Source organism: Erythranthe guttata, chromosome 10 (assembly GCF_056151865.1).
Source record: "Erythranthe guttata isolate IM_541 chromosome 10, IM_541, whole genome shotgun sequence".
NCBI lineage: Eukaryota > Viridiplantae > Streptophyta > Magnoliopsida > Lamiales > Phrymaceae > Erythranthe > Erythranthe guttata.
The window spans coordinates 19,502,731-19,524,430 of record NC_142542.1 but is presented as its reverse complement, the minus strand read 5'-3'; the positions used below and the strand labels follow the sequence as shown (position 1 = coordinate 19,524,430).

The 21,700-nt window shown below is 35.5% G+C and overlaps 3 protein-coding genes across 4 annotated transcripts; all 3 read left to right on the top strand.

Annotated features, from left to right (window-relative positions):
• Positions 1 to 533: 533 nt before the first annotated feature.
• LOC105949300 (RING-H2 finger protein ATL79) lies at positions 534 to 1,779 on the top strand. The gene has a single exon (XM_012972588.2). The coding sequence runs from the start codon at positions 916 to 918 to the stop codon at positions 1,462 to 1,464; it is 549 nt and encodes a 182-aa protein (XP_012828042.2). The 5' UTR covers positions 534 to 915; the 3' UTR covers positions 1,465 to 1,779.
• A 912-nt stretch (positions 1,780 to 2,691) lies between these two features.
• On the top strand, positions 2,692 to 13,100 carry LOC105949356 (Insulinase (Peptidase family M16) family protein). Of its 2 annotated transcripts, XM_012972655.2 has the most exons (26): positions 2,692 to 2,989; positions 3,095 to 3,170; positions 3,946 to 4,013; positions 4,111 to 4,202; positions 4,289 to 4,362; positions 4,452 to 4,495; positions 4,735 to 4,786; positions 5,051 to 5,173; positions 5,255 to 5,367; positions 5,866 to 6,028; positions 6,421 to 6,513; positions 6,697 to 6,782; positions 7,589 to 7,675; positions 8,296 to 8,399; positions 8,692 to 8,794; positions 8,885 to 8,980; positions 9,076 to 9,265; positions 9,420 to 9,481; positions 10,126 to 10,230; positions 10,607 to 10,808; positions 10,910 to 11,118; positions 11,390 to 11,514; positions 11,608 to 11,659; positions 11,777 to 11,863; positions 12,215 to 12,337; positions 12,626 to 13,100. In XM_012972655.2, the coding sequence occupies exons 1-26, from the start codon at positions 2,861 to 2,863 to the stop codon at positions 12,875 to 12,877; spliced, it is 2,910 nt and encodes a 969-aa protein (XP_012828109.1). In that variant the 5' UTR covers positions 2,692 to 2,860; the 3' UTR covers positions 12,878 to 13,100. The 2 variants fall into 2 exon arrangements, with proteins under 2 accessions (XP_012828109.1, XP_088680570.1); XM_088824444.1 differs by lacking the exons at positions 2,692 to 2,989; positions 3,095 to 3,170; positions 3,946 to 4,013; ... (5 more) ...; positions 5,255 to 5,367; positions 5,866 to 6,028 and having other exon boundaries at positions 6,496 to 6,517.
• A 4,628-nt stretch (positions 13,101 to 17,728) lies between these two features.
• Positions 17,729 to 21,107, top strand: LOC105949376 (transmembrane protein, putative (DUF288)). Its single transcript, XM_012972676.2, has 4 exons — positions 17,729 to 18,556; positions 18,696 to 19,935; positions 20,140 to 20,266; positions 20,349 to 21,107. The coding sequence occupies exons 1-4, from the start codon at positions 18,091 to 18,093 to the stop codon at positions 20,814 to 20,816; spliced, it is 2,301 nt and encodes a 766-aa protein (XP_012828130.2). The 5' UTR covers positions 17,729 to 18,090; the 3' UTR covers positions 20,817 to 21,107.
• The last annotated feature ends 593 nt before the right edge of the window (positions 21,108 to 21,700 follow it).

Genomic DNA, 21,700 nt, shown 5'->3' with positions numbered 1-21,700 from the left:
TTAGATATATTTTGTTTCTAAAGTTAAGACACATTTATTAATATTCTTAATACTCGTGCAAAACTGTAAAGACGACAATTAATTAGGAACAGGTCGGAGGCATAAGTACCATTAAAATCGAAAAACTTTAGTGATGGGGTTCCACTTATAATTTATGCTGCTCAAATAGTGTACAGTGAAGTAGCAGCAGCATTCCGGAGTTTCCTAGGTTGAGTCGATGTCTGGTTTTTTATTTATTTATTTATTTATGTCTACTACACTTTCTTGTACCAATTCCTAGATTTCATGGAATATAATCAAAACATTTATTATTTTAGTTTAGAATTTCTTTTTATTTATTTTTCTAATGAAATAATTTGAAGTCAATCGTATAGCTGTACTGGATAAACTTGCACTCTACTTAGGTCGACCATCCTTAAGTATTCGACTCCTTAAGTATTGAAGTGCCACGTGTCAATCGACGAGATAATATTTGACAACGTGGAGTATTAAAATTACCACACTCACTTTCATGACTAGAATTTACTAAGCATTTCAATTTTCCCAATGGCAGAAAACCATCAAATTCTGCTACAAGACACCATCTCTCTCTCTCTCTCTCTCTCTCTCTCTCACACACACACCCACACACCCCCACACACACAACATATATATATAGCACTCTCTGCAGCAGCCACCTATATTGTTACTAATACATTTTATTTTGCATACGTCTCTTTATATTATTTTGTAATTATTTTGATTGTGCCATTCTTCTTTATCCCTCACTCTCTTCTGCTTCACTCAACCCCTTCTCTCACTCTACTTTCTTCTAGAATTCTCATTCTCCATAAATTCTTCTATTTTTTTCAGATTTAATCAATTAAAATAAAATAAAATAAAAATTGAGTGAAGTAACAAATTCATCATCAAAAAATGAGAAAACTACCTTCTTTACGAGCAGGAGTAGCAGTGGCGACGGCGGAGTTCAGCATCCATTTATCCCCACCGGCTTCCACGGCGGCGCCGCCGTTAGCAGCGGCGGACTGCGACGCGCAGAAGTGCCCCTGGTGGCCGTACACCAGCGCCAAGGACTTCAAGGCGAACACCGCCATCATCGTCGCCGTCCTCTTCTGCGCGCTGATCTGCGCCCTGGCGCTCAACGCCGCCGTCCGGTACCTCATACGCGACTGCAGCAGGCGGCGCCGCCGCAACCGGAAGGAGGACCACGGCGGCGCCGCCGCGGAGGAGGCGGCGGAAATTCCCGGGGTGATTTACTCGGAGGAGACGAAGCTGAGCGGTGCGGAGACGGAGTGCATAATCTGCCTGTCGGAGTTCGCCGCCGGGGAGAGAATTAGGGTTCTGGAGAAGTGCAGCCATGGCTTCCACCTCCAGTGTATTCAGAAATGGCTGGTCTCGCATTCTTCTTGCCCCACTTGCCGAACAATTTGTTCGAACGAATCCACCACACCCTCCCCTCCGTGAAAATCTGAAAATTTCGAATTCTGCAACGGTCAATCAATCACCGGAAACTTTTCGCCGGAGATCGTTTGGACTTCATTTTCCGGTTGTACACCTGTACTAGTCCTAGCTGGATTTATGAATTTTGTTTTTAAAAAGAATTCATTTTACTCTTTAATTTAAATAATTTTTAATTATTGGGCTTTATTTAGTTTATATAAACGTGGCCAAGTAGTTGGGCTTGTAAGTAAGTAAATCTTTAATTGGGCAAGCCCAAGTGTAGTTTATATTTCTAATTATTTTAGAAAGGGCAAATTGTACTTCGCTCCCTCAAAAGAATCCTTTTTTGCACTTTCCCCCTAAAAATATAAAAACGAGTTTGTCCCCCTTCGAAATATACAACTAACTCGGTGCACTTTCCCCAATAGAAGAAAAAAGTTACCGTCATAGGGATAATAGTTTTACTCAAAAAAATTGTGAATGTGGGCTTTAAGAAGAATAAAATTTTTCTGTAAACTCCTTAAGATTAATTTTTATTTTTAGGGTAAATTACAAATACCCCCTAAGGTATGGTCAATTTATAAAAAAACCCCTCTTATTTGGATAATTACATCTACCCCTCAACTATGTTTTTTTTTCTTACACCTCCACCCTTATGGTGTCAAATTCAACATAATCATCTAGATTTCGTGGAATGTGCTATAGTTTGTACTCGTTTTGTGTAAAATACAGTTTCTGATGTACCACAATATGATATATACAAGCCAAAAACACACATATTATGATCATCTTGCTTCAAAATGTAGAGTTCGAATGGGATAAAACGGGTACAAAAGTGATAATATTCCATATAATCTCGAAGATTCCACTAAATTTGAGGAGTTGAGGGGTAATTGTAATTATCCAAACAAAAGGGGAATTTTTGTAATTTGACCATACCTTAGAAGGGTGGTTGTAACTTGTAATTTACCCTTATTTTAAAAAAGTAGCAGAAATAAATACCACGTCTTCAGGGGTAGAATCGGTATTTTTTTCAGGAATAATCCCTCGACTCAAAATATTATGTGAAAAATCACACCACAAGCAGGTCGGTGTAAGCCAGAGACAAACATTGGGTGAATTTTAGTAATTATGGATAGGTCATGGTGTGTTTCATAATGTAGCTTAAGTTAAAGGGGGTTTTCGTAATTTATCCTTTAAAAAAATAACCGAATCAAAGGTACAACATATTATGCACACAATCCAACACTTATTCTTCCTTCCCATATAAAATCCACCGAGTCATCCCTCTGATTGCAACAAGTCAATTTCCACACACACACACAAACACACTCATTCACACACATCAATATCTCTGCGTTTGATTATATGTAATCCGCTCCATTTGCAAACACCAGAAGAAGAAGAAGAAGAAGAAGAAATGGCTGTAGAAGCTATAGCAAAGGAAGCGGAGATTATCAAACCGCGGAATGATAAAAGAGAGTACCGAAGGATAGTACTGCCGAACAATCTTCAAGTTCTTCTGATCAGCGATCCCGAAACTGATAAAGTATGTATTTACGGTTGAATTTATCTATTGGTAATTTATTTGATTTTTTTAGTAATTTTTGTTTTTGTTTTTGAATAATTTGGTTTGGATGTGTTATTGTTGCAGTGTTCTACTTCAATGGATGTTCGCGTAGGTTCTTTTAGTGATCCTGACGGACTGGAAGGCCTCGCGCATTTCCTTGGTGAGAATGATTGAATTTGGAATTAATTTTATTATTTTAGGGTTAGTTTTATTTTTTTTGGGAAATATCTGTAGGTTTCAATTCTTCTCCTCAATTGAATTGAATACCTTTTGATTTTTTTTTTAATTGATTGAATTCTGTAAGTACGACTTGAAGGCCTTGTACGCATTATTGGTGATAAGAATGTGGCTTTGTTTACTTCTCATTTATTTAATCTATTTGGTGACATACTTTGATATCGATCCTTTCAATTACTTAAGGATGACAATTGCCTGAATTTTGAATGTTGAAGTGCTGTATTGAAAATTGTTGAGTAATTTGGGTGCATAAGGAAAATCAAATATTGCGGGTTCATTCTTCTGTGCACGTGCTTCGGACAAATAGTTGATTCACTTAAGCTGCTTTTATGTTTGGATTGAAATTTATTTCCCAAAAGTAAAATGTGGAAGGATGTATCTTTCTATGCATCACATAGATTAAGATCAATCTTGATTGGTACTTATATAAACGTTCAATTTTTTTATTGGGCCGGTGTTATTAAATAAAATTTTGACTGGATTAAGTGGTGGCTGAGGATTTGAATTTATTTCCGTGTTGATAGAACAAATGATAAAGATACTTGGATGTATAGAAATGTTGATGTTAATTTCTTAAATAATAATTGATTCTTGCTGTCTTACTTCATCTGTAAAATTACTTCAATTCTTCTTTATACACATATTTCCTAAGTAATGTTTGCTGGGCTTCTTCCTCACTATAATGTGGTTATAAACAGAACACATGCTCTTTTATGCAAGTGAAAAGTATCCACTGGAGGACAGTTACTCGAAGTACATCACTGAGGTACTTCCTCAGCTTGTTCTTTTTGTATGCTTTGTGGTTTTCAATGTGGCTAGTAGCCTAAACAAGATCTATCTCTATAATTTATGTCTTCTGTTAGCATGGAGGCAGTACAAATGCTTTCACGGCATCTGAACACACCAACTACTACTTTGATGTTAACCCTGACTGCTTTGAAGAGGCCTTGGATAGGTAAATTTCTTTATCACCTGCAAAGTTTTTTGGCCGTCTCTTAAATATTTGCTTGAATGGATGGTTTAATGTGGTTGAATATTCAGATTTGCTCAGTTTTTCATCAAGCCACTGATGTCGGCTGATGCTACCACGAGGGAGATTAAAGCTGTTGATTCTGGTCAGACTTTTGTCTTGCAGATTGTGAATCCTCCTATTTTTTTTGCTTTTGACGACTTCACCTGTTCCCTTGTTTTCATTGTTTTTCAGAAAATCAAAAGAATTTACTGGCTGATGTTTGGAGAATGAATCAGGTTCTTTTGATTTACTAGCTGCTTTCGGCCCTTTATGTTTTACGTTCTTCCATTAATCAAATGATGATGGAAACTATAGATTTATCTCTTGTAGTTGAATGGAAAATTCCTTCTGAAATTGCTTTCCACAGATTCCTGATTCGGTCTTATCTCTGTCAAGGATATGTTGTTCAGTTTCCATTTAATTTGTTCACGGGGGAGAGAACTAATCGATTATTTGTTTATTTGATTATGTGCAGCTTCAGAAACATTTAAGTGTGAAAGATCATCCCTTCCACAAGTTCAGTACAGGTTACTTTTATTTTCATTACTAAACTCCCTTGCCCTGATTAGCCAAAATAAATTTATTGTTTCTGAATACCTTCACAAGCCACTCTTGCTTTAGCTTTTAAACCTCATCATTGCTAATTCTGTTCTTTCATAACACTCAGCTTCTATAATGGTCATTAAGGGCATCCTATTTTTTTCTGGTCTGGATTAATTAGCCATATTGGTGGTCATGTCTAGAGAACATTTTGCCTTTTATTCCTTGTGATTTCTTAAATGTATGTGCAGGGAATTGGGATACCTTGGATGTCCGACCAAAAGAAAGAGGGTTGGATACAAGACAGGAGCTTCTGAGGTTTTATAACGAAAATTACTCAGCCAACCTCATGCATCTTGTAGTGTATAGTAAAGGTAATAAATAAATGTTACTACTTGGTTTATGTGGTCTTTGGCGTGTAATCTATATCAATTTACAAATTTGTATTTGTTCAGACAGCCTCGAAAAATCTGAAAACATGGTGCGAAGCAAATTCCAGGAAATCCGAAATACAGATCGGAGTTCTATCAGTTTTACTGGCCAGCCTTGTGATTCAGAAAGTCTTCAGGTAGCATCAGGGGAGTTGTATTATTTGAATTAACATAGCAAGTTCAGGGTCTTTTTCTTTGTTTCCTCAGGATGAATGCACGAAAAATAACTTCTCTTGAAGTTTAAGTTATTTCTATAATTGGAAAATAATTGGGAAAAAACAACTTCTTAGATACAAGTTACTTGTATGTTTCATTTGTCATTGTGTGGTTGGTGTTGCTTAGTCGTCTGGGGCTCACCTTTTTCAAAGATATTGATGATGCTGACCTGTTATGATCTCTTTATTTTATTTTATATTGAAAAAACAAGTTTTGCTATTATTGTGTATGAAGTTATGCTGCCTAATGAAACATTATCCCCATTTTCATTACTACTAAAGTGAGGATGTTAGCATTTTTGCAATGCATTTTTCATGTACGCATGAATGTGAAGCCCTAAAACAAATTTGACTTAGTACAGTAATTCTCCGAAGTTTCCAATTTGAGATTACTTTTTGACTTTGTATATTTTCATTCAGATTCTCGTGAAAGCTGTCCCAATTAAACAAGGTCACAAGTTGAGATTTGTATGGCCTGTAACTCCTGGAATTCGTCATTACGAGGAAGGGCCAAGCAGGTATCTGGGTCATTTGATTGGCCATGAAGGAGAAGGATCTTTGTTTTTCATCTTGAAAAAGTTGGGTGGGTGTTAATTTCCTTTCCATGTCAAAATCCCAGCTCCCTCCTCCCTAATAAGCTGGTAGAAATATGAACTGTGAATTTAATTGGTATTGCACGTTTTTGCTTATTGTTGAAGAAGGCAAACTAACAGAACGGAATTTCCTTGCTTATTTTTCCTCAACAGGAAATTCTTGACGATTTGTTTTAGTTGAGAGTACTCCCCTGCTTATTTAGTGGCATCTTAATGTTTTAAATGGTCAAATCATATCATTTTTTACATTCAAGTATCATACTGTGTTTGTGAGCAGATTAGTAACATATGCAGTGGTTGTTATCAAATTGTTATCAGTTCTTTAGAAAGAACACACTTGTAAGTATTGCCGAATCCTAATCATGTATATGAAAACATTCAGGTTGGGCTACAAGCTTGTCTGCTGGCGAATCAGATTGGACTTGTGAATTTGCATTTTTTAAGGTGGTTATTGATCTGACGGATGCTGGCCATGGTAAGTACATTGGCCTTTGCTTTTGCTTTCACTTTCTAGGTAGGAGGCCGGAGGCAAGTGATGGATAATTTCATAATTTGTTTCCTCATTTTTTGGTAGTATTACGCACTCTTGGGGAAGGGTTGGGAATAAATAAATATTTTATGTTATTTATCTTCTCGTGTTCTTTTATGACAACCTTAGATCATTTTGAGGATATTGTGGCACTATTATTCAAATATATTCAACTTCTGCAACAATCTGGTCCCAGCCAATGGATATTTGATGAGGTAAAACTGTTCATACTTTTTGGCACTTAAACATGTAGTATATGAGACTCTTACCTGCTTGATGATGTTATCTGTTAGAATAGAAAAGTAGAAAAGCCAGTACTTGGCCCAGGTCATGCAATTTCATAGCTTTAAGATTCTGAATGAACCAATGACGACATGCGGTAAATATCCCTAAGTTCCGAAAGTAAATGAAAGCCAAAATGCATGCAGTTCTTTTGGTGGCATTTCATATTTTTATATGTTTGTTTGTAATTTGTGAACTTGAAAGTTGAAACTCATTAAATATGCTCATGCCAGAAGTGTACCCTGCAATTTTTTTTAGCTCCTCTCGATGTGGTCAAAAACGTTTTGACCACCTCGTTTTGTGGCAGTATCTGTGTTCAACTGTTTTTTAATCTAATCAGTGCCCCGTAAAATTTGGTCTCCTCACGGTGAGCTTATGTTGGTCTGTTTCATTACTTTTTATCGATTTAATCCCTACTCACTTTCTGAGAACTGGAATCTCAGGCGTATCAGTAAAAATTGAGTCAGTTAATTAACTGGATATGAACCTCATTTTCATTTGAAAAGCAGGCCCCCACGCTTTACACTTAACTGCTCTGTTCTCTGTTGGAAGGCTTCCATTATTTTTTGCTTCTGGCATCCTATGCAATATAAATTTCGACTTTTAACGCATTTGAGAGCTCCGTTTATTAACTGCTACACCTCCATGCTGTTTTTTTGTATTGCATGTTTGCTTTAAGATTTACCTCTGGATTGTTCCTCAGACATGTAACTTCTTTTATCTTAATTTATCTATGAAGCTTGCAGCTATTTGTGAGACTTCCTTCCATTATCAAGACAAGATCCGTCCCATTGATTATGTGGTTAATGTTGCATTTCATATGCAGGTAACTAGTTCTATCATCATTTTGCTTGGACAGTAGGTTCACAATGTGTGCACGTGATTACAGGACCACCAGTTGGTTTATAGATCTTTGCAAAATATACTAACTATTGTGATGCTGGAATAGCATATTGATTTTCCAGTTTAACCAGTTTATGAAACATATACTTTTGCATATTTCCATATTCTGCATTCAACCCCCCCCCCCCCCCCCCCCCCCCCCTTCCCTTTTTATTAATAATCAATAATCCATTAATCCTAAAAATATCTGGTTAATGGAATAAAGCGATTTCAAAATTGTGTGTCCAATACTGGAATATGCAACGACCTACGCATGAAATTTTTTTGTGTCTGATGCTTGTTTCATCTCTCTGCTCATTCTCATTTATTTTCTGTGAAATCTATAATCTGACAGCTCTCATGTAATTGAAAGAAATGATTTAGAAATTATCGTGTTTGATTTTGCAAACATGCTTCCATTCATGCATGTTCTAAGGTCTTTTGGTTATGTGAGGTTATGTTTCTCTGAATTCTCTATATTCATTTTCTTTGAACCATTGAATATTTATACCATGATTTTCTTCTCTTATAATTTCTTGATCATTTTTGTAAAATATTGTGCAGTTTTATCCTCCAAGAGATTGGCTGGTGGCATCATCTTTGCCTTCAAAGTTTAACCCTAAAATTATTCAGTCTGCACTGGAAGAGCTAAGTCCATATAATGTGAGGTCAGTTTCACACAGATTCGTGGAGATTCCATCATTCTTACTTGTAACTAGTATCAATATCATTTTGCCTTGTGTTAATAGAATTGGTAACCTATAGATGATCATATTCAGCTCATATAATCTCTTGTTTAAATTGCTGTCTTTATCCATTGTTTTCTTCTCTCTGTTTGCTTCAAGTTCGGACCAAAATTTGGAGTTTGCACATTCAATTATTTGATGTCCAATAGTAGTAAAATATATCTTGCCTCTTGACATCATTGGCTTGTTTTGTTTCGTAATTTGTGTCTTGCAGAATATTTTGGGAGTCAACAAAGTTTGAAGGACTTACAGATTCAACAGAACCTTGGTATGGAACAGCATATTCTGTAGAGCGATTAGCTGGCTCCACAATTCAGGTTGGCTTATGAGAGCTTTCTTTTTCTCACAATTTAAATCTCACTAGAATAATTGACTTGGGATATTCTGATGTGTTTACTGACTTGCAGCAATGGATTGAAAAGGCTCCAAAAGAAAATCTGCATCTACCTGTTCCTAATGTGTTTATTCCTACAGACCTGTCCCTTAAGACTGTTTCAGAGCCAGTAAGTTAGTGTTACAAGTTCAACTAATGTGATCTAATCTTTGGTTATTTGGCGCTCACTATATCTTTTTGTTTGTGGTGTGACCTTTGGAACAGATAAAGTTACCAGTTTTGTTGAGGAAAACGCCATACTCGAGGTTGTGGTACAAGCCAGATACAGCATTTTCGACTCCTAAAGCATTTGTTAAGATAGATTTCAACTGTCCCTTTTCTGGAAGTTCCCCTGAATCAGAAGTTCTTACTGAAATATTTACGCGTTTGTTAATGGACTACTTAAATGAATATGGTAATTTTCTTATGTTTTAAAAACCACAACACTAGATTAGCCTTTACATCTAAGTTACATAGTGCATTTCGTTATGCACCTTAAGCTTTCACCTTTTGCCCAATTTAATCAGTAAAAAAAAAATCCCTTTTCTCTTTCTTGTGGCATATTTCAGCATATGATGCACAGATTGCTGGTCTTTATTATGGGATTACCAACACCGACTTTGGATTTCAGGTACTTAGTTGTGTCTATATTTTGAAGTATATTCTCTTGGTGGCACTTTCGACGTCTTAAATATCTGTATCTCTCTCGGGAGTTTATTGCATTTAAAATAAGTCGAGCACTTCATAGATTTTTTTTTTAAACATTATATTGTTATCGAGTCCAGGCCACAAAATGGAATCGAAACACCTGTCTAAAATACGACATTTAGATACAAGAAAGCTCGATCTTCTCAATATGCATCCATGATTTAGGTATAGAATGTTTTGAGGGAAATGTTTCCAAAGTTGATCTATTTGGACACATTGGTCTGCTTTCTTTGATTTTGTGGTTAAGGTTTATGGGCATGAAATTTGATTTTCGATTGTGCTTCTACTATGTTAAAGAAAAATTGGAATTTCTGTCCACTGTTGCAAAATCTAACATCATGCTTCCGTTTTCTTTTATATAAACTATTAAATGCATATCAGAAATATCCACCTTCTTCAAATGGCTGCTTCTCTTTATTTCTGTATCAGTTATATGAACTCTTTCCACAAACAAACTCTGTTACTCTCTTTCATCAACTGGTTTTCAAAACCCTATTGCATTGCTATTTGTAATCCATTGTGCTTGGTCGTAATTCTTATTCATGGTCTCTTTACCTCCCCGTACAGGTCACTGTCGTAGGATATAATCACAAACTAAAGATCTTATTGGAGACGGTAATACAGCAGATTGCTAAGTTTGAAGTAAAACCTGAAAGGTTTGCTGTCATTAAGGTACACATTTATCGTATTATGCTTGCGTGGATAGCTCAGTTCGTTATGATCTACTTCATCTCTTTACCACCATAGCAAGATTGTCCTATCAATTATCGTAGCAAATAACAAATGAGTGTCTTTCCACTCCATATCTCTTTCATTGTCTTGACAGATATATTTTCAGAAATGTTAAACATTTCTCCTTTTTGTTTATGAAATACAGTGTGTGCATAACTATTTTACGGAAGACATAAAACCTCAGAATTGTTATAATTAGTACTTCTGTCATTTTTCTTGCATTTTTTTTTCCTTGGAGTGTCTTGGTTTTGTTGTTTTTCTACCCAGCCAATAAGCACTATGCATTTTTTTTTTTTTTTTTTTATCATATACACAGGAATTGGTCACAAAAGAATATCAGAATTTGAAGTTCCAACAGCCGTATCAGCAAGCTATGTATAACTGCTCATTAGTACTACAAGACCAAACATGGCCCTGGACCGATGAACTGGAAATTCTTCCCCATCTTGATGTGGAGAACCTTGCTAAGTTTTATCCATTAATGCTATCAAGAACCTTCTTGGAATGCTATGTAGCAGGTTTTAAATTCTCCTGTTGTTCATGGATCTTTTTTAGTAATTCTACGGAAACTTTGGCTGTCTTTCTTATCTATTCACACATTTCTTTGTTTAACATGTAGGAAATCTTGAGCCAAAGGAAGCAGAGTCCATTATCCAGCATATTGAGGACGTGTTCTTTAAGGCTCCTAATCCCGTATCTCAGGCTATGTTTGCGTCTCAGTTCATGACAAATAGAATTGTTAAGCTTGAACGGGGAATAAATTACGTCTACAGTGCAGAAGGCCTAAATCCTAGTGATGAAAATTCTGCCCTTGTACATTACATTCAGGTAAACGGTAACTTGGAGATAGGTCGTGGAAATTTTGTCAATTGAGAGCAGAAATTATTTCTAGATTTTCAGCAAGTACCCATCTTTGCTTTTACTCAAGCCTCGGTATCTGTTTGAATATACATCATTTAATTGCTTTCGATTTAATTCATAACTTACAGTTGGGACTTCTTTCTCAGAACATATTCCATGCATTATCTTGCCTTTCGATTTAATCATTTTTCATACTTGGGTATGGGATTTTAAATATAACTGCTATTAAAATATGCAGGTGCACCAGGATGATTTCAAGTTGAATGTTAAACTTCAACTTTTTGCTCTGATAGCGAAGCAACCTGCTTTTCACCAGCTTAGATCAGTTGAGCAACTTGGTTACATTACTGTACTCATGCAGAGGTACAAAAGTTTTAAGCCTCTTCCATTATGTACGTCATTTTCATGTCATAACTCGTGCTCACGTTTTTTGTTTGGAGAATTGATTTCCTGTAGGAACGACTCCGGCATCCGTGGTGTGCAATTCATTATCCAATCAAATGTGAAGGTATAAATCGCATAAATGATGTAAATAGTGTCTGCAGATACTGTATGCCCATCTAAGTCATTATGCACATATTATAATATCTTCTACTTATCTGCCTCTCTTTGTTGTGCTTGACAGGGTCCCGGGCAAATTGATTTGAGAGTTGAGTCATTTCTCAAGATGTTTGAAATTAAGCTGTACGAAATGTCCAGTGATGAATTTAAGGTTAAGCAATTAACTCTTTTTAATGATTTCTGTATAATGTCAAACATGTGAGAACACGTTCAGTCAAATCAGTCCATTTAAGGTTGAAAATGCGAAAATGTGTTGGTATATGATATAAACTTATCAGCTTGCACCTTAAGGAATCATATATTAGACACGCTCAATTGCTTTTATTCTAGATTTCCTTCGAGCAGATATATGAATTTTCTATTTGGTATTTTACTGAAAATTATGAAATGACTTATTATATTTTTTATTTATTTTGTAATGGAATTGGAGTTGCCAGTCTTTATAAAATGACTTGTTAGGAACACATGGTTGCTAACATACAGTTTCCTTGCATTGACGCAGAGCAATGTTAATACCCTTATTGAAATGAAGCTTGAGAAGCACAAGAATTTACGAGAAGAATCAGGGTTTTATTGGCGAGAAATATCTGACGGGACCCTGAAATTTGACAGGAGGGAATGTGAGGTATGTCGATTAATTTATACTGATGAAAAAAAATCTATAGTCGCTATCCATTGTCATGAAAAATACCGGCCGTTGCCTTTTCGTTGTTGACTTTCAATCCTAGTATATTGAATTCAAATAACAAAAGGCTGTTGAGTTTGTATGAAATATGCCTTCTATTTACTGAAATCATTTTACCAATACATCCCTTCGAATCTAAACCGTTCTATCCAAACATAATACAAGATTTGTAAAATAGCTAATAAATTCAGAATTCATAATTTTACTATTATTACTTGATGAAAACAGGTTGCAGCACTGAAGCAACTAACTCAACAAGAGCTGATAGATTTCTTTAACGAGCATATCCAATGTGGTGCTCCTGGCAAGAAAAGTATGAGCGTTCGTGTATATGGGAGTGCACATTCTTCAGAGTTCGAAGCAGACAAATCCCTAACTGCCGAAACTGAATTTGTTCAAATAGAAGACATCTTCAGTTTTCGAAGATCTCGACCTCTTTATGGCTCATTGAGAGGATGTTTTGGCCACATGAAGCTCTAAGACATGAAAATCCCTATCCAGAAAACGCTTTATCGTAATCTTGTCAAAATATTAATATCGGGATAATTGATTTTTATTTCAGTTTTTAGCAAGAGAAGACTGTTGTAAGACCCTTGTGAATGAATACTCAGTTTCTGATTCTTTTTTTTTTTTCTGGATTTCTTGTTTAGCATACATTTCCCATTGTGAAGGGGTCGTCATAAGAGCGAGACTTTTGCATTTATTCCGATTTTGACCAATTCTATGTTGGTCAACTAAGACTCGATTATAGGAGAACATACTAACTCGACCATATAAACTTGGATTATTGTTCTGCATGGTAATGTATACAAGTACTGAATTCAGCGATGACAGCAGGCTCTGATACCACTGGTGGGCACCCATTTGAACTTGAAGACAAACAGAAAAAATTACGTAAAACATAATCTATTATAAAGGTTACTTATGGGAATGGTATTCGGTTATAACTTATAACAGATTATCTAAGAACAAAATAAACAAACCAATAGAGAAGCTCAATTTCCCATGTCACGTTTCTCGTCCAGATAACCACTGACAGTTGCACCGGCAGTTGAGCACTGAGCACATTAAAAAGCACTGAACAAAATCATTCAGATCTTGACCAACTCTCTCACCCAATACACATAACCTTGGAAGTGTCGTATTTCTTACCCTTAGAAGTAGATTTACTCGCTCATCGAAGAATAGAGATCAGGAAATTAGGTTAAGATTCAGATTGCATGTGTATTTCTCTCACTTTTTATCTCTCTCGCTTAGAAACTCACGATAAATAGATAGATGAAGAAGAATGGTCTCCAAAGGAGAAGACAATTTAGGTACAATCATCCATCGTCATCATCAACGGAAGTATCGTTGAAAGGAGACAAGAAGAATTGATGCGGTCGTACTACGAGAGAGAGAGAGAGAGAGAGAGAGAGAGAGAGAGAGAGAGAGAGAGGTACACAATGGATCGAAGAAAAACATTTTCAAACCGATCGAATAAAAAACACGGCCGTCTCTTATTCATGTACACGGATGAATCGGCAGAAACAAGAATTACACGCTTTACAATCTCAAATCTTACTCTTTGTACTACTTGTTAACATAACAAAATTGCAGTAGCAAATAGTACTCATTTATCACACATTTTCTTGTATATATATCACAACCCACAACTAAATACCTAAAAATAATAAAAAAATAAAATACAAACCAAACAAAGTATCAAAAATATATATATGTACAAGTAATTCTCATATCTTGTATGTGTGTATGATGATGATCTTGTATTTTTTACACCAAAGAATAAACAAAAAACACGGAAGCAATGTCAGAGCTGCTAATGAAAGGCTCGCTCTTCGATTCCTGATCCCCCTCGGTGGTGCTTCTTCCGGCGGCGTCGTTGTCGAAGCGGCGGAGCAGCCGCTGCTGCTGGTGGTGGTTGTTGCCGGAGGAGGGTGGAGGAGGGTGGTAGTACATACGGCCAGTTTGAGGGCAGTGTGAATGAAACCTCGCTGCTATTCTCACCCCTGCATCCAACAATGCACCGTACTTCCCCATTGTAATGATGAAAGAGATATTGATGAATGATGCATGTATATATATATAATATATATATATATATATATATATATATATATATATATATATATATATATATATATATGTATATATATATATATATGTATATATATATATATATATATATGCATTATATTTGAGGAATAAAATAATGAGTTGACTTTGACTTTGTCCAATATTGCCTTTTGTTAAGGAACAAGGAACATTATATTTAGTTGGCAAAGATGAACAAAGATTGGTCAAACCTTCCATGTAACTTTGGCTTAGTCTTTTCTTTTACACTTTCTTCTTCTTCTTCTTCTTCATAGGTTTATATCTGTGTAATTACGCCACTCTGAAGTAATGTCAAATTACGAATTTTTTTTTTTTTTTTTTTTTTTATATAATTACAACCACCATCCTCAACTGTGAATCTTCTTTCACGTTTACTTTTGTGGCTCAAATTTAGTGGAATCTTCTAGATTATGTGGATTATTCTTCAGTTTGTATTCGTTTTACCCCATTCGAACTCCACATTTTGAAGCAAAATGATCATAAGATGTGTTTTTTGGCTTGTATATATCAAATTGTGGTGGATCTGAAACTGTATTTTTACACAAAATAAGTACAAACTATAAAACATTCCACATAATTAGAAAATTATTTTGAATTTAACACCATAAAGATGGACGTGTATGAAAATTCACAGTTAAAAAGGGTGGCCGTAATTCCCAAAAATTAAGTAACAAACAATATTAATAGTAGCAACGCGGTCTCAATATTGATTGAACTTTTATATAATATTTTGTTTTATATAATAATAGAGTGTAATGGGAAGCAAGAAAATAAGTTATAATAATACTATAAAAATAGGCTTTTTAGTTGTTGAAGAGCTATTTTCATATAAACAGGTTGCTTTAGTTCTTAATTTTCCCTAATATTTCACTAAGTACAATTTTGTGATGTCCATTCTTAACAGCAAAAGCCAGCTATTTTGTATTAATTATTTTTTTTTATTATTATTAAATTACAATACACGCTTTGCAATTCGATTAATTGTTATACGATTCAAATTGCACGTATTTGAGGGGAAAAAAATTGTAAAATAAACAAATAATAGTTAAGTTGTAACCACCATAAGCTTAATTATATTGAAGATTACAACCCCAACTAGAGGAATTAATAGATGACGCATCTCTTCCGAGATCGGGACCTTTTATCATGACTTCTGCTCGTTGCATAGCTTGATCTACGACTGTACGAATAATATTTGTGGCACGATTAGTAAATATTACCACCTTGATTCGTTTAAACCCCTGATTAACAATTTTGTTCTGAAATATAAGAATTTATTAATTCTTGAGTGGTAAATATTTTAAGAGATTTTTATAAATGAAGTTAATAAAAATTAATTGCCACTCGGTTTTCTCTTGTTTTATTTCAAAGAATTGATAAATTATTATTTTATGAAATTTAAACTTACAAGATTTTAAATGTTAATCACATCCAAATATTATGGGCCCAACTCTTGATGCAATACTTTAATTTTGGGCTTCGATTATGAAGCCCATTTGTTTTTTTATCCAAAGCTAATCTTTAAGGGGCCTTTTGCTTTTCAAGATGGAATTGCATAGGATAGGATTAGCCTCTTTGGATTACAGTGTTGGGATTGGTGATTCTGGAACCAATTTCATCTTATGTATGATGGATAAACACATTTGGATTAAATTCGATCAGATATCAATATCATCTTAGGTTTGCAGGACAAAATCGGATTGGTGCATAAAGTTACAAAATTGCCCTAGAATATAGTTAAAAGATGCCTTTTTCCTTCTTTATTTGTTATTATGTTCTAAAAATTATTAATATTTTTTCTACGATCCATATCTCATTCCAAGAAATAAACATGCAAACTTCAAGACCCTAAAAAATAAATAATTACCATTTATCCAAATTCATGAAACAATACACAAATTAGCCATCTTCTAATAATCAAACTACATTAACTAGAAACACAAATACAATGTATTAACGAAAACTTAGTATGAAAGAAATAATTCCGAACTACATCAATGCATAGCATTTCAAATTTGGTAGTTCTTGATCACCACCATTCACCTGTTACAAAAGGAAAAACAAAATATAGGAAATAAATTACTTGAGTTAATAATGAAAAGAACACTACAATTATAATATTCATTTTTTCATAATTAAATTTGAAATGCATACAGTTCCTAAACCAGCTACAGTTCCTAAGAATCCATACATATTAAAAAAAACTACAATAATTTATTTTTGTATGTAACTTAATCTGTATAGAATCATATGCCCCTAATTTGCATACCCGGCCGATAATCAGTCGCGGGCCGTTATAATAGAAACCTAACTATTGATTCTGAGTGACTAATCTGTCAATCCAGTGTTTTCATTGAAAGCAAAAGACTATGAGTATTTATTTATTTAAGGAATAAATTATGTAGCATTTTCAAATATATATTAAAAATATAATTAGTAATTCATTAGTACGTCATTTAATAGGATAATATTTAATATCATATGGTTTTGAGCAATTTGATAATTTTTAACCTGATCAAGATGCACAATTATTGCATCATTTGCATTTATTCTTTCTCAGCTGCTAAAATATATACCGTTAACCTTTGTAAATTAATACACTAGCAAAAATCAATTAATTTAGTAGCAAAATATTAAAATTATCGAACTAAAAATTTAGTTGGATTTTACCGAGTTGGATTTTACCGAGATGGGACTAGAGAAAACTATTATTTAAGTGAAATTAATAATTTATCGAGTATTAATTTATTAAGATTCTACTGTATTAGAAGTTGAATTACTTTTAGCTTAACTATTTAATATTTCACTTAAGACTAATATACTTACAAAACACTTAGGAGTGTGACACTTTGTGTATAGAATAAGATCAAAATAAATTTTATCTAAAAACAGATTCTAGAAGAAAGATCCTTCACCTCCATAACCTAGTTGGACAAAACTTGACCACTTAATAAAAAAATACTAATAAATTTGGAATCAAAATAAATAATTAATGTAGAAGTAATAAAAAATACACAAAAACACATACACATATATATACATAAGTACATAACATAACCCCTTTACCTCAATTATTAAATGATCATACATTAGGTGAAATGTCCAAATCTCACAACCAATTCCAACTCCAATAAAATATAATAAATAATATCAAGAAATAAAATAAAAATAAAAATAAAAAATCCTACTTAATAAATAAACAATTAATAAATAAATGAACAAGACATATTCCCCACTCTGTACTTCATCTTTTTCTTACCAAACTATACTCACCAGCAGTAGTTACCACTTTGGACTCTTCCTTAAGCAAAACCAGCTCCACTTTTCCCCCTTTTCCCTGTCGGCAACCACCCCCCCCCCCCCCCACCCCACCCCCACCCCCACCCCCACCCCACTCCTTAATCTATAGTCAAATGCTATAGTGAAAGAACACTGGTCTGAAGAAGAGATCAAACTGAATCACTCAGTCACTCTCCTGCTTCTTCTTCTTCTTCTCTTTACTGTGTGTTTGACTGTGTGTTTTGGGGGGTTTCGATTTCAGAAGCAAATTAGGGCAAAAAAAAACCCCCAATTGAGAAATGCAAGTCCAAGATCGGATTTTTCCGCCGTCCGATGGTTCGAAACCCCGCAATCAGCAATCCAGAAGCAAACACTTTCCGATTCACACCAAGAATCTCGATTTCTCGGCGTGGGCATCGGAGAATCTCTACAAGATCCTCACGATTCTCCTCCTGGTCGCCACCGTCGCCGCCCTGTTCTACCTCCGCAACTACTCCACCGCCGGCGGCGATGCGACGGCGCTTCTCTGCCTCCAGTCCACCCAGTCCCGCTTAATCCACCCCAAATTCCCCCGAATCAATTGGAATTCAATCGACCGCATTGCCGATAAATCAACCCCATTCTCCACCTTCCGATCGGAGAAATGGATCGTCGTTTCCGTTTCCGATTACCCATCCGATTCCCTCACGAAATTGACCAAAATCAAAGGGTGGCAATTGCTCGCGATTGGGAATTCCAGAACCCCAAAAGACTGGAAATTGAAAGGTACTGTTCTTACTTCGATTCAGCTATTTTAGTTCTTGAGATCTCATATTTTAGATTTGTAGATTAATTTTAGTACCTAATTAAAGATGGGTTTTGCCTCGAATTTTGATTTTCGATAGTTTTCAAAATTTTCCGACAGGTGTCATTTATTTGTCATTGGACATGCAAGCTCAATTAGGGTTCCGAGTGGTCGATTTCTTGCCGTACGATTCCCACATACGGAAAAACGTCGGGTATTTATTCGCAATACAGCACGGTGCTCAGAAGATCTACGATGCGGATGATCGGGGCAATGTGATAGACAACGATATAGGTAAACATTTTGATGTTGAGCTTGTCGGCGAAAGTGCTAGACAAGAAGTTATCTTGCAATACAGTCACGAAAATCCCAACCGGACCATAGTGAACCCTTACGTACATTTCGGGCAAAGGTCCGTTTGGCCGAGAGGGCTACCCTTGGAAAAAGTCGGGGAAATCTCGCACGAGGAGTTCTACACCGAGATTTTCGGCGGGAAGCAGTTTATACAGCAAGGGATTTCCAACGGGTTGCCCGACGTGGACTCGGTTTTTTACTTCACGAGAAAAGCTAATTTGGAAGCGTTCGATATTCGGTTCGATGAGAAAGCGCCTAAAGTGGCTCTACCTCAAGGAACAATGGTGCCGCTCAATTCTTTCAACACGCTTTTTCACACAGCTGCGTTTTGGGGTTTGATGCTTCCGGTTTCTGTTAGTACAATGGCTTCTGATGTGTTGAGAGGCTATTGGGCGCAGAGGATTTTGTGGGAAGTCGGGGGTTACGTTGTGGTGTACCCACCCACAGTGGATCGGTATGACAGAATCGAAGGGTACCCTTTTTCCGAGGAGAAAGATCTCCACGTGAACGTGGGCCGTTTGATCGATTTCTTGGTGGGGTGGAGATCGAACGAGCATAGATTGTTCGAGAAGATTTTGGAGCTGAGTTACGTAATGGCCGAGGAAGGGTTTTGGACGGAAAAAGACGTGAGATTTACCGCAGCTTGGCTTCAAGATTTGCTGGCGGTTGGTTATCAACAGCCTCGTTTGATGGCTCTTGAATTGGATCGGCCGAGGGGTACCATCGGGCACGGGGATCGAAAGGAGTTTGTGCCTCGAAAGTTGCCCTCGGTGCATCTTGGAGTTAATGAAATTGGGACTGTGAATTACGAAATCGGGAATTTGATTACGTGGAGGAAGAGTTTTGGGAATGTCGTACTTGTGATGTTTGTTAGTGGGCCGGTCGAGCGTACTGCGTTGGAGTGGAGGTTGCTTTACGGGAGGATATTTAAGACGGTTATTATATTGTCGAGGGAGAAGAATGTCGATCTTGTTGTGGAAGAAGGCCAGCTGGACTACGTGTACAAGTAAGTGACAACATTCATCTGCTCGAATTTCAATCGACACTTTTATCGAGAAAAAAAATAATTGTCGCACTGCATCACTTTAGGGTAGATAACTGAATCGATATTCGATTCTTTAGTTTCTGTATACATAATTTGCTCGTTTTTTCATATTTTCTCGACGCCTCATGTTTTCTAATGTAAAATATCCGACATTGTTATTTTCAGGTATTTACCGAAATTATTCGATAGATACACGAGCGCAGACGGGTTTATATTTCTTCAGGACGACACTGTTCTCAACTACTGGAACTTGCTCCAAGCAGACAAGTCTAAGCTTTGGGTCACAAACAAGGTACATACAAAAATAAATACGATGTCTGATTTTATTAATTCGATAAATATGAAAATAAATAAATATGACAATAAATGTGTAGGTATCAAAGTCTTGGACTACTGTCTCGATTTCCGGAAAATCCGATTGGTTCGCGAAGCAAGCAGAATCGGTGAACAAAGCGGTAGCCACAATGCCGGCGCATTTACAAGTCAACTATAAAGAAAGCGTAAAAGACGAGCAAATTCTCACAATATGCAATTCGGAAGTATTTTACATTCCTCGAAAATTTGTGTCCGATTTCGTCGATCTCGTCAGCCTAGTGGGCGAGATGGATATTCATCACAAAGTTGCGGTGCCGATGTTTTTTCTGGCAATGGACAACCCCCGAAATTTCGACTCGGTTTTTAATTCGATGAGATATAAGCAGAAGCTGCAAACTAATTCGACATCGTTTTATTCTCCGGAAGCTTCCGCAGTTCATCCGTGGAACGTTTCGAGCGAGCAAGATTTTATTAAATTGGTGAGAATTATGGCGGCAGGTGATCCACTGTTAATGGAGCTTGTTTGATTCGAAAAAAAAAAAAAGAACTTTATATAATGGAATTAGATAACATGTATACAGATTATTGACAGTTTTTATATACTGCAGAACTTTTTTTTTTTAATTCTTTAAGGCAAAATTTATTTGTAGATTTTTTTTTATTTTTTTTTTTAATTTTTGTAATTTTTTAATTTTTTTTTTATTTGGGAAAAACTTTTATTGATTTGTAGATTTTGCACAGAAACAGAATGTTGAGAAGTATTCTTTGTTTCTGTACATTTTTTGCTCCTTTGGAATATGGAAAATTTTCATTGATAATTGTAATTTGTATATTATATATATAGCACTTAACTCCCCTGAGGTTTGAGTTTTATGCACATGAGTCCCCTATAGTTTGAATTTTGTGCACATATCCCCTTGTGCTTTCTATATAAGCACATAACCCCCTATGATATTCCACTTAGCTAAATAATCGTGCTCATTGGGAAGAGGAAATTTTTTAAACTACAAGGGGGGTTATGTGTCTATAATAAAATACAAGGGGATCATGTGCTATATTGAAAGTATAATGGGGTTATGTGCACAAAGTTCAAACCACGGTAATTTAGATGATATATGATATTCATATTGCTAGCATATGTGTATTTTGTTTTTTGATTTCCGCCGACTTTGATCCAAAACTTTCGATCTATAGTACTTCTCATTTAGAAAATCCGAAAATTTAGATTGCTGATTTTTTCAACTTTTTTTTTTTTTAATTTGAATAAGAATATATGTACATATATGATTTTGATTTTCAATCTGATTTTATTTTGCGAAATAATTCCGAAAATTACATTTACAACATCAATATGTATTTTACAATATATGCGAATAAAAAACGGAATGTCCGAATTCCCGGTGATTCCAAT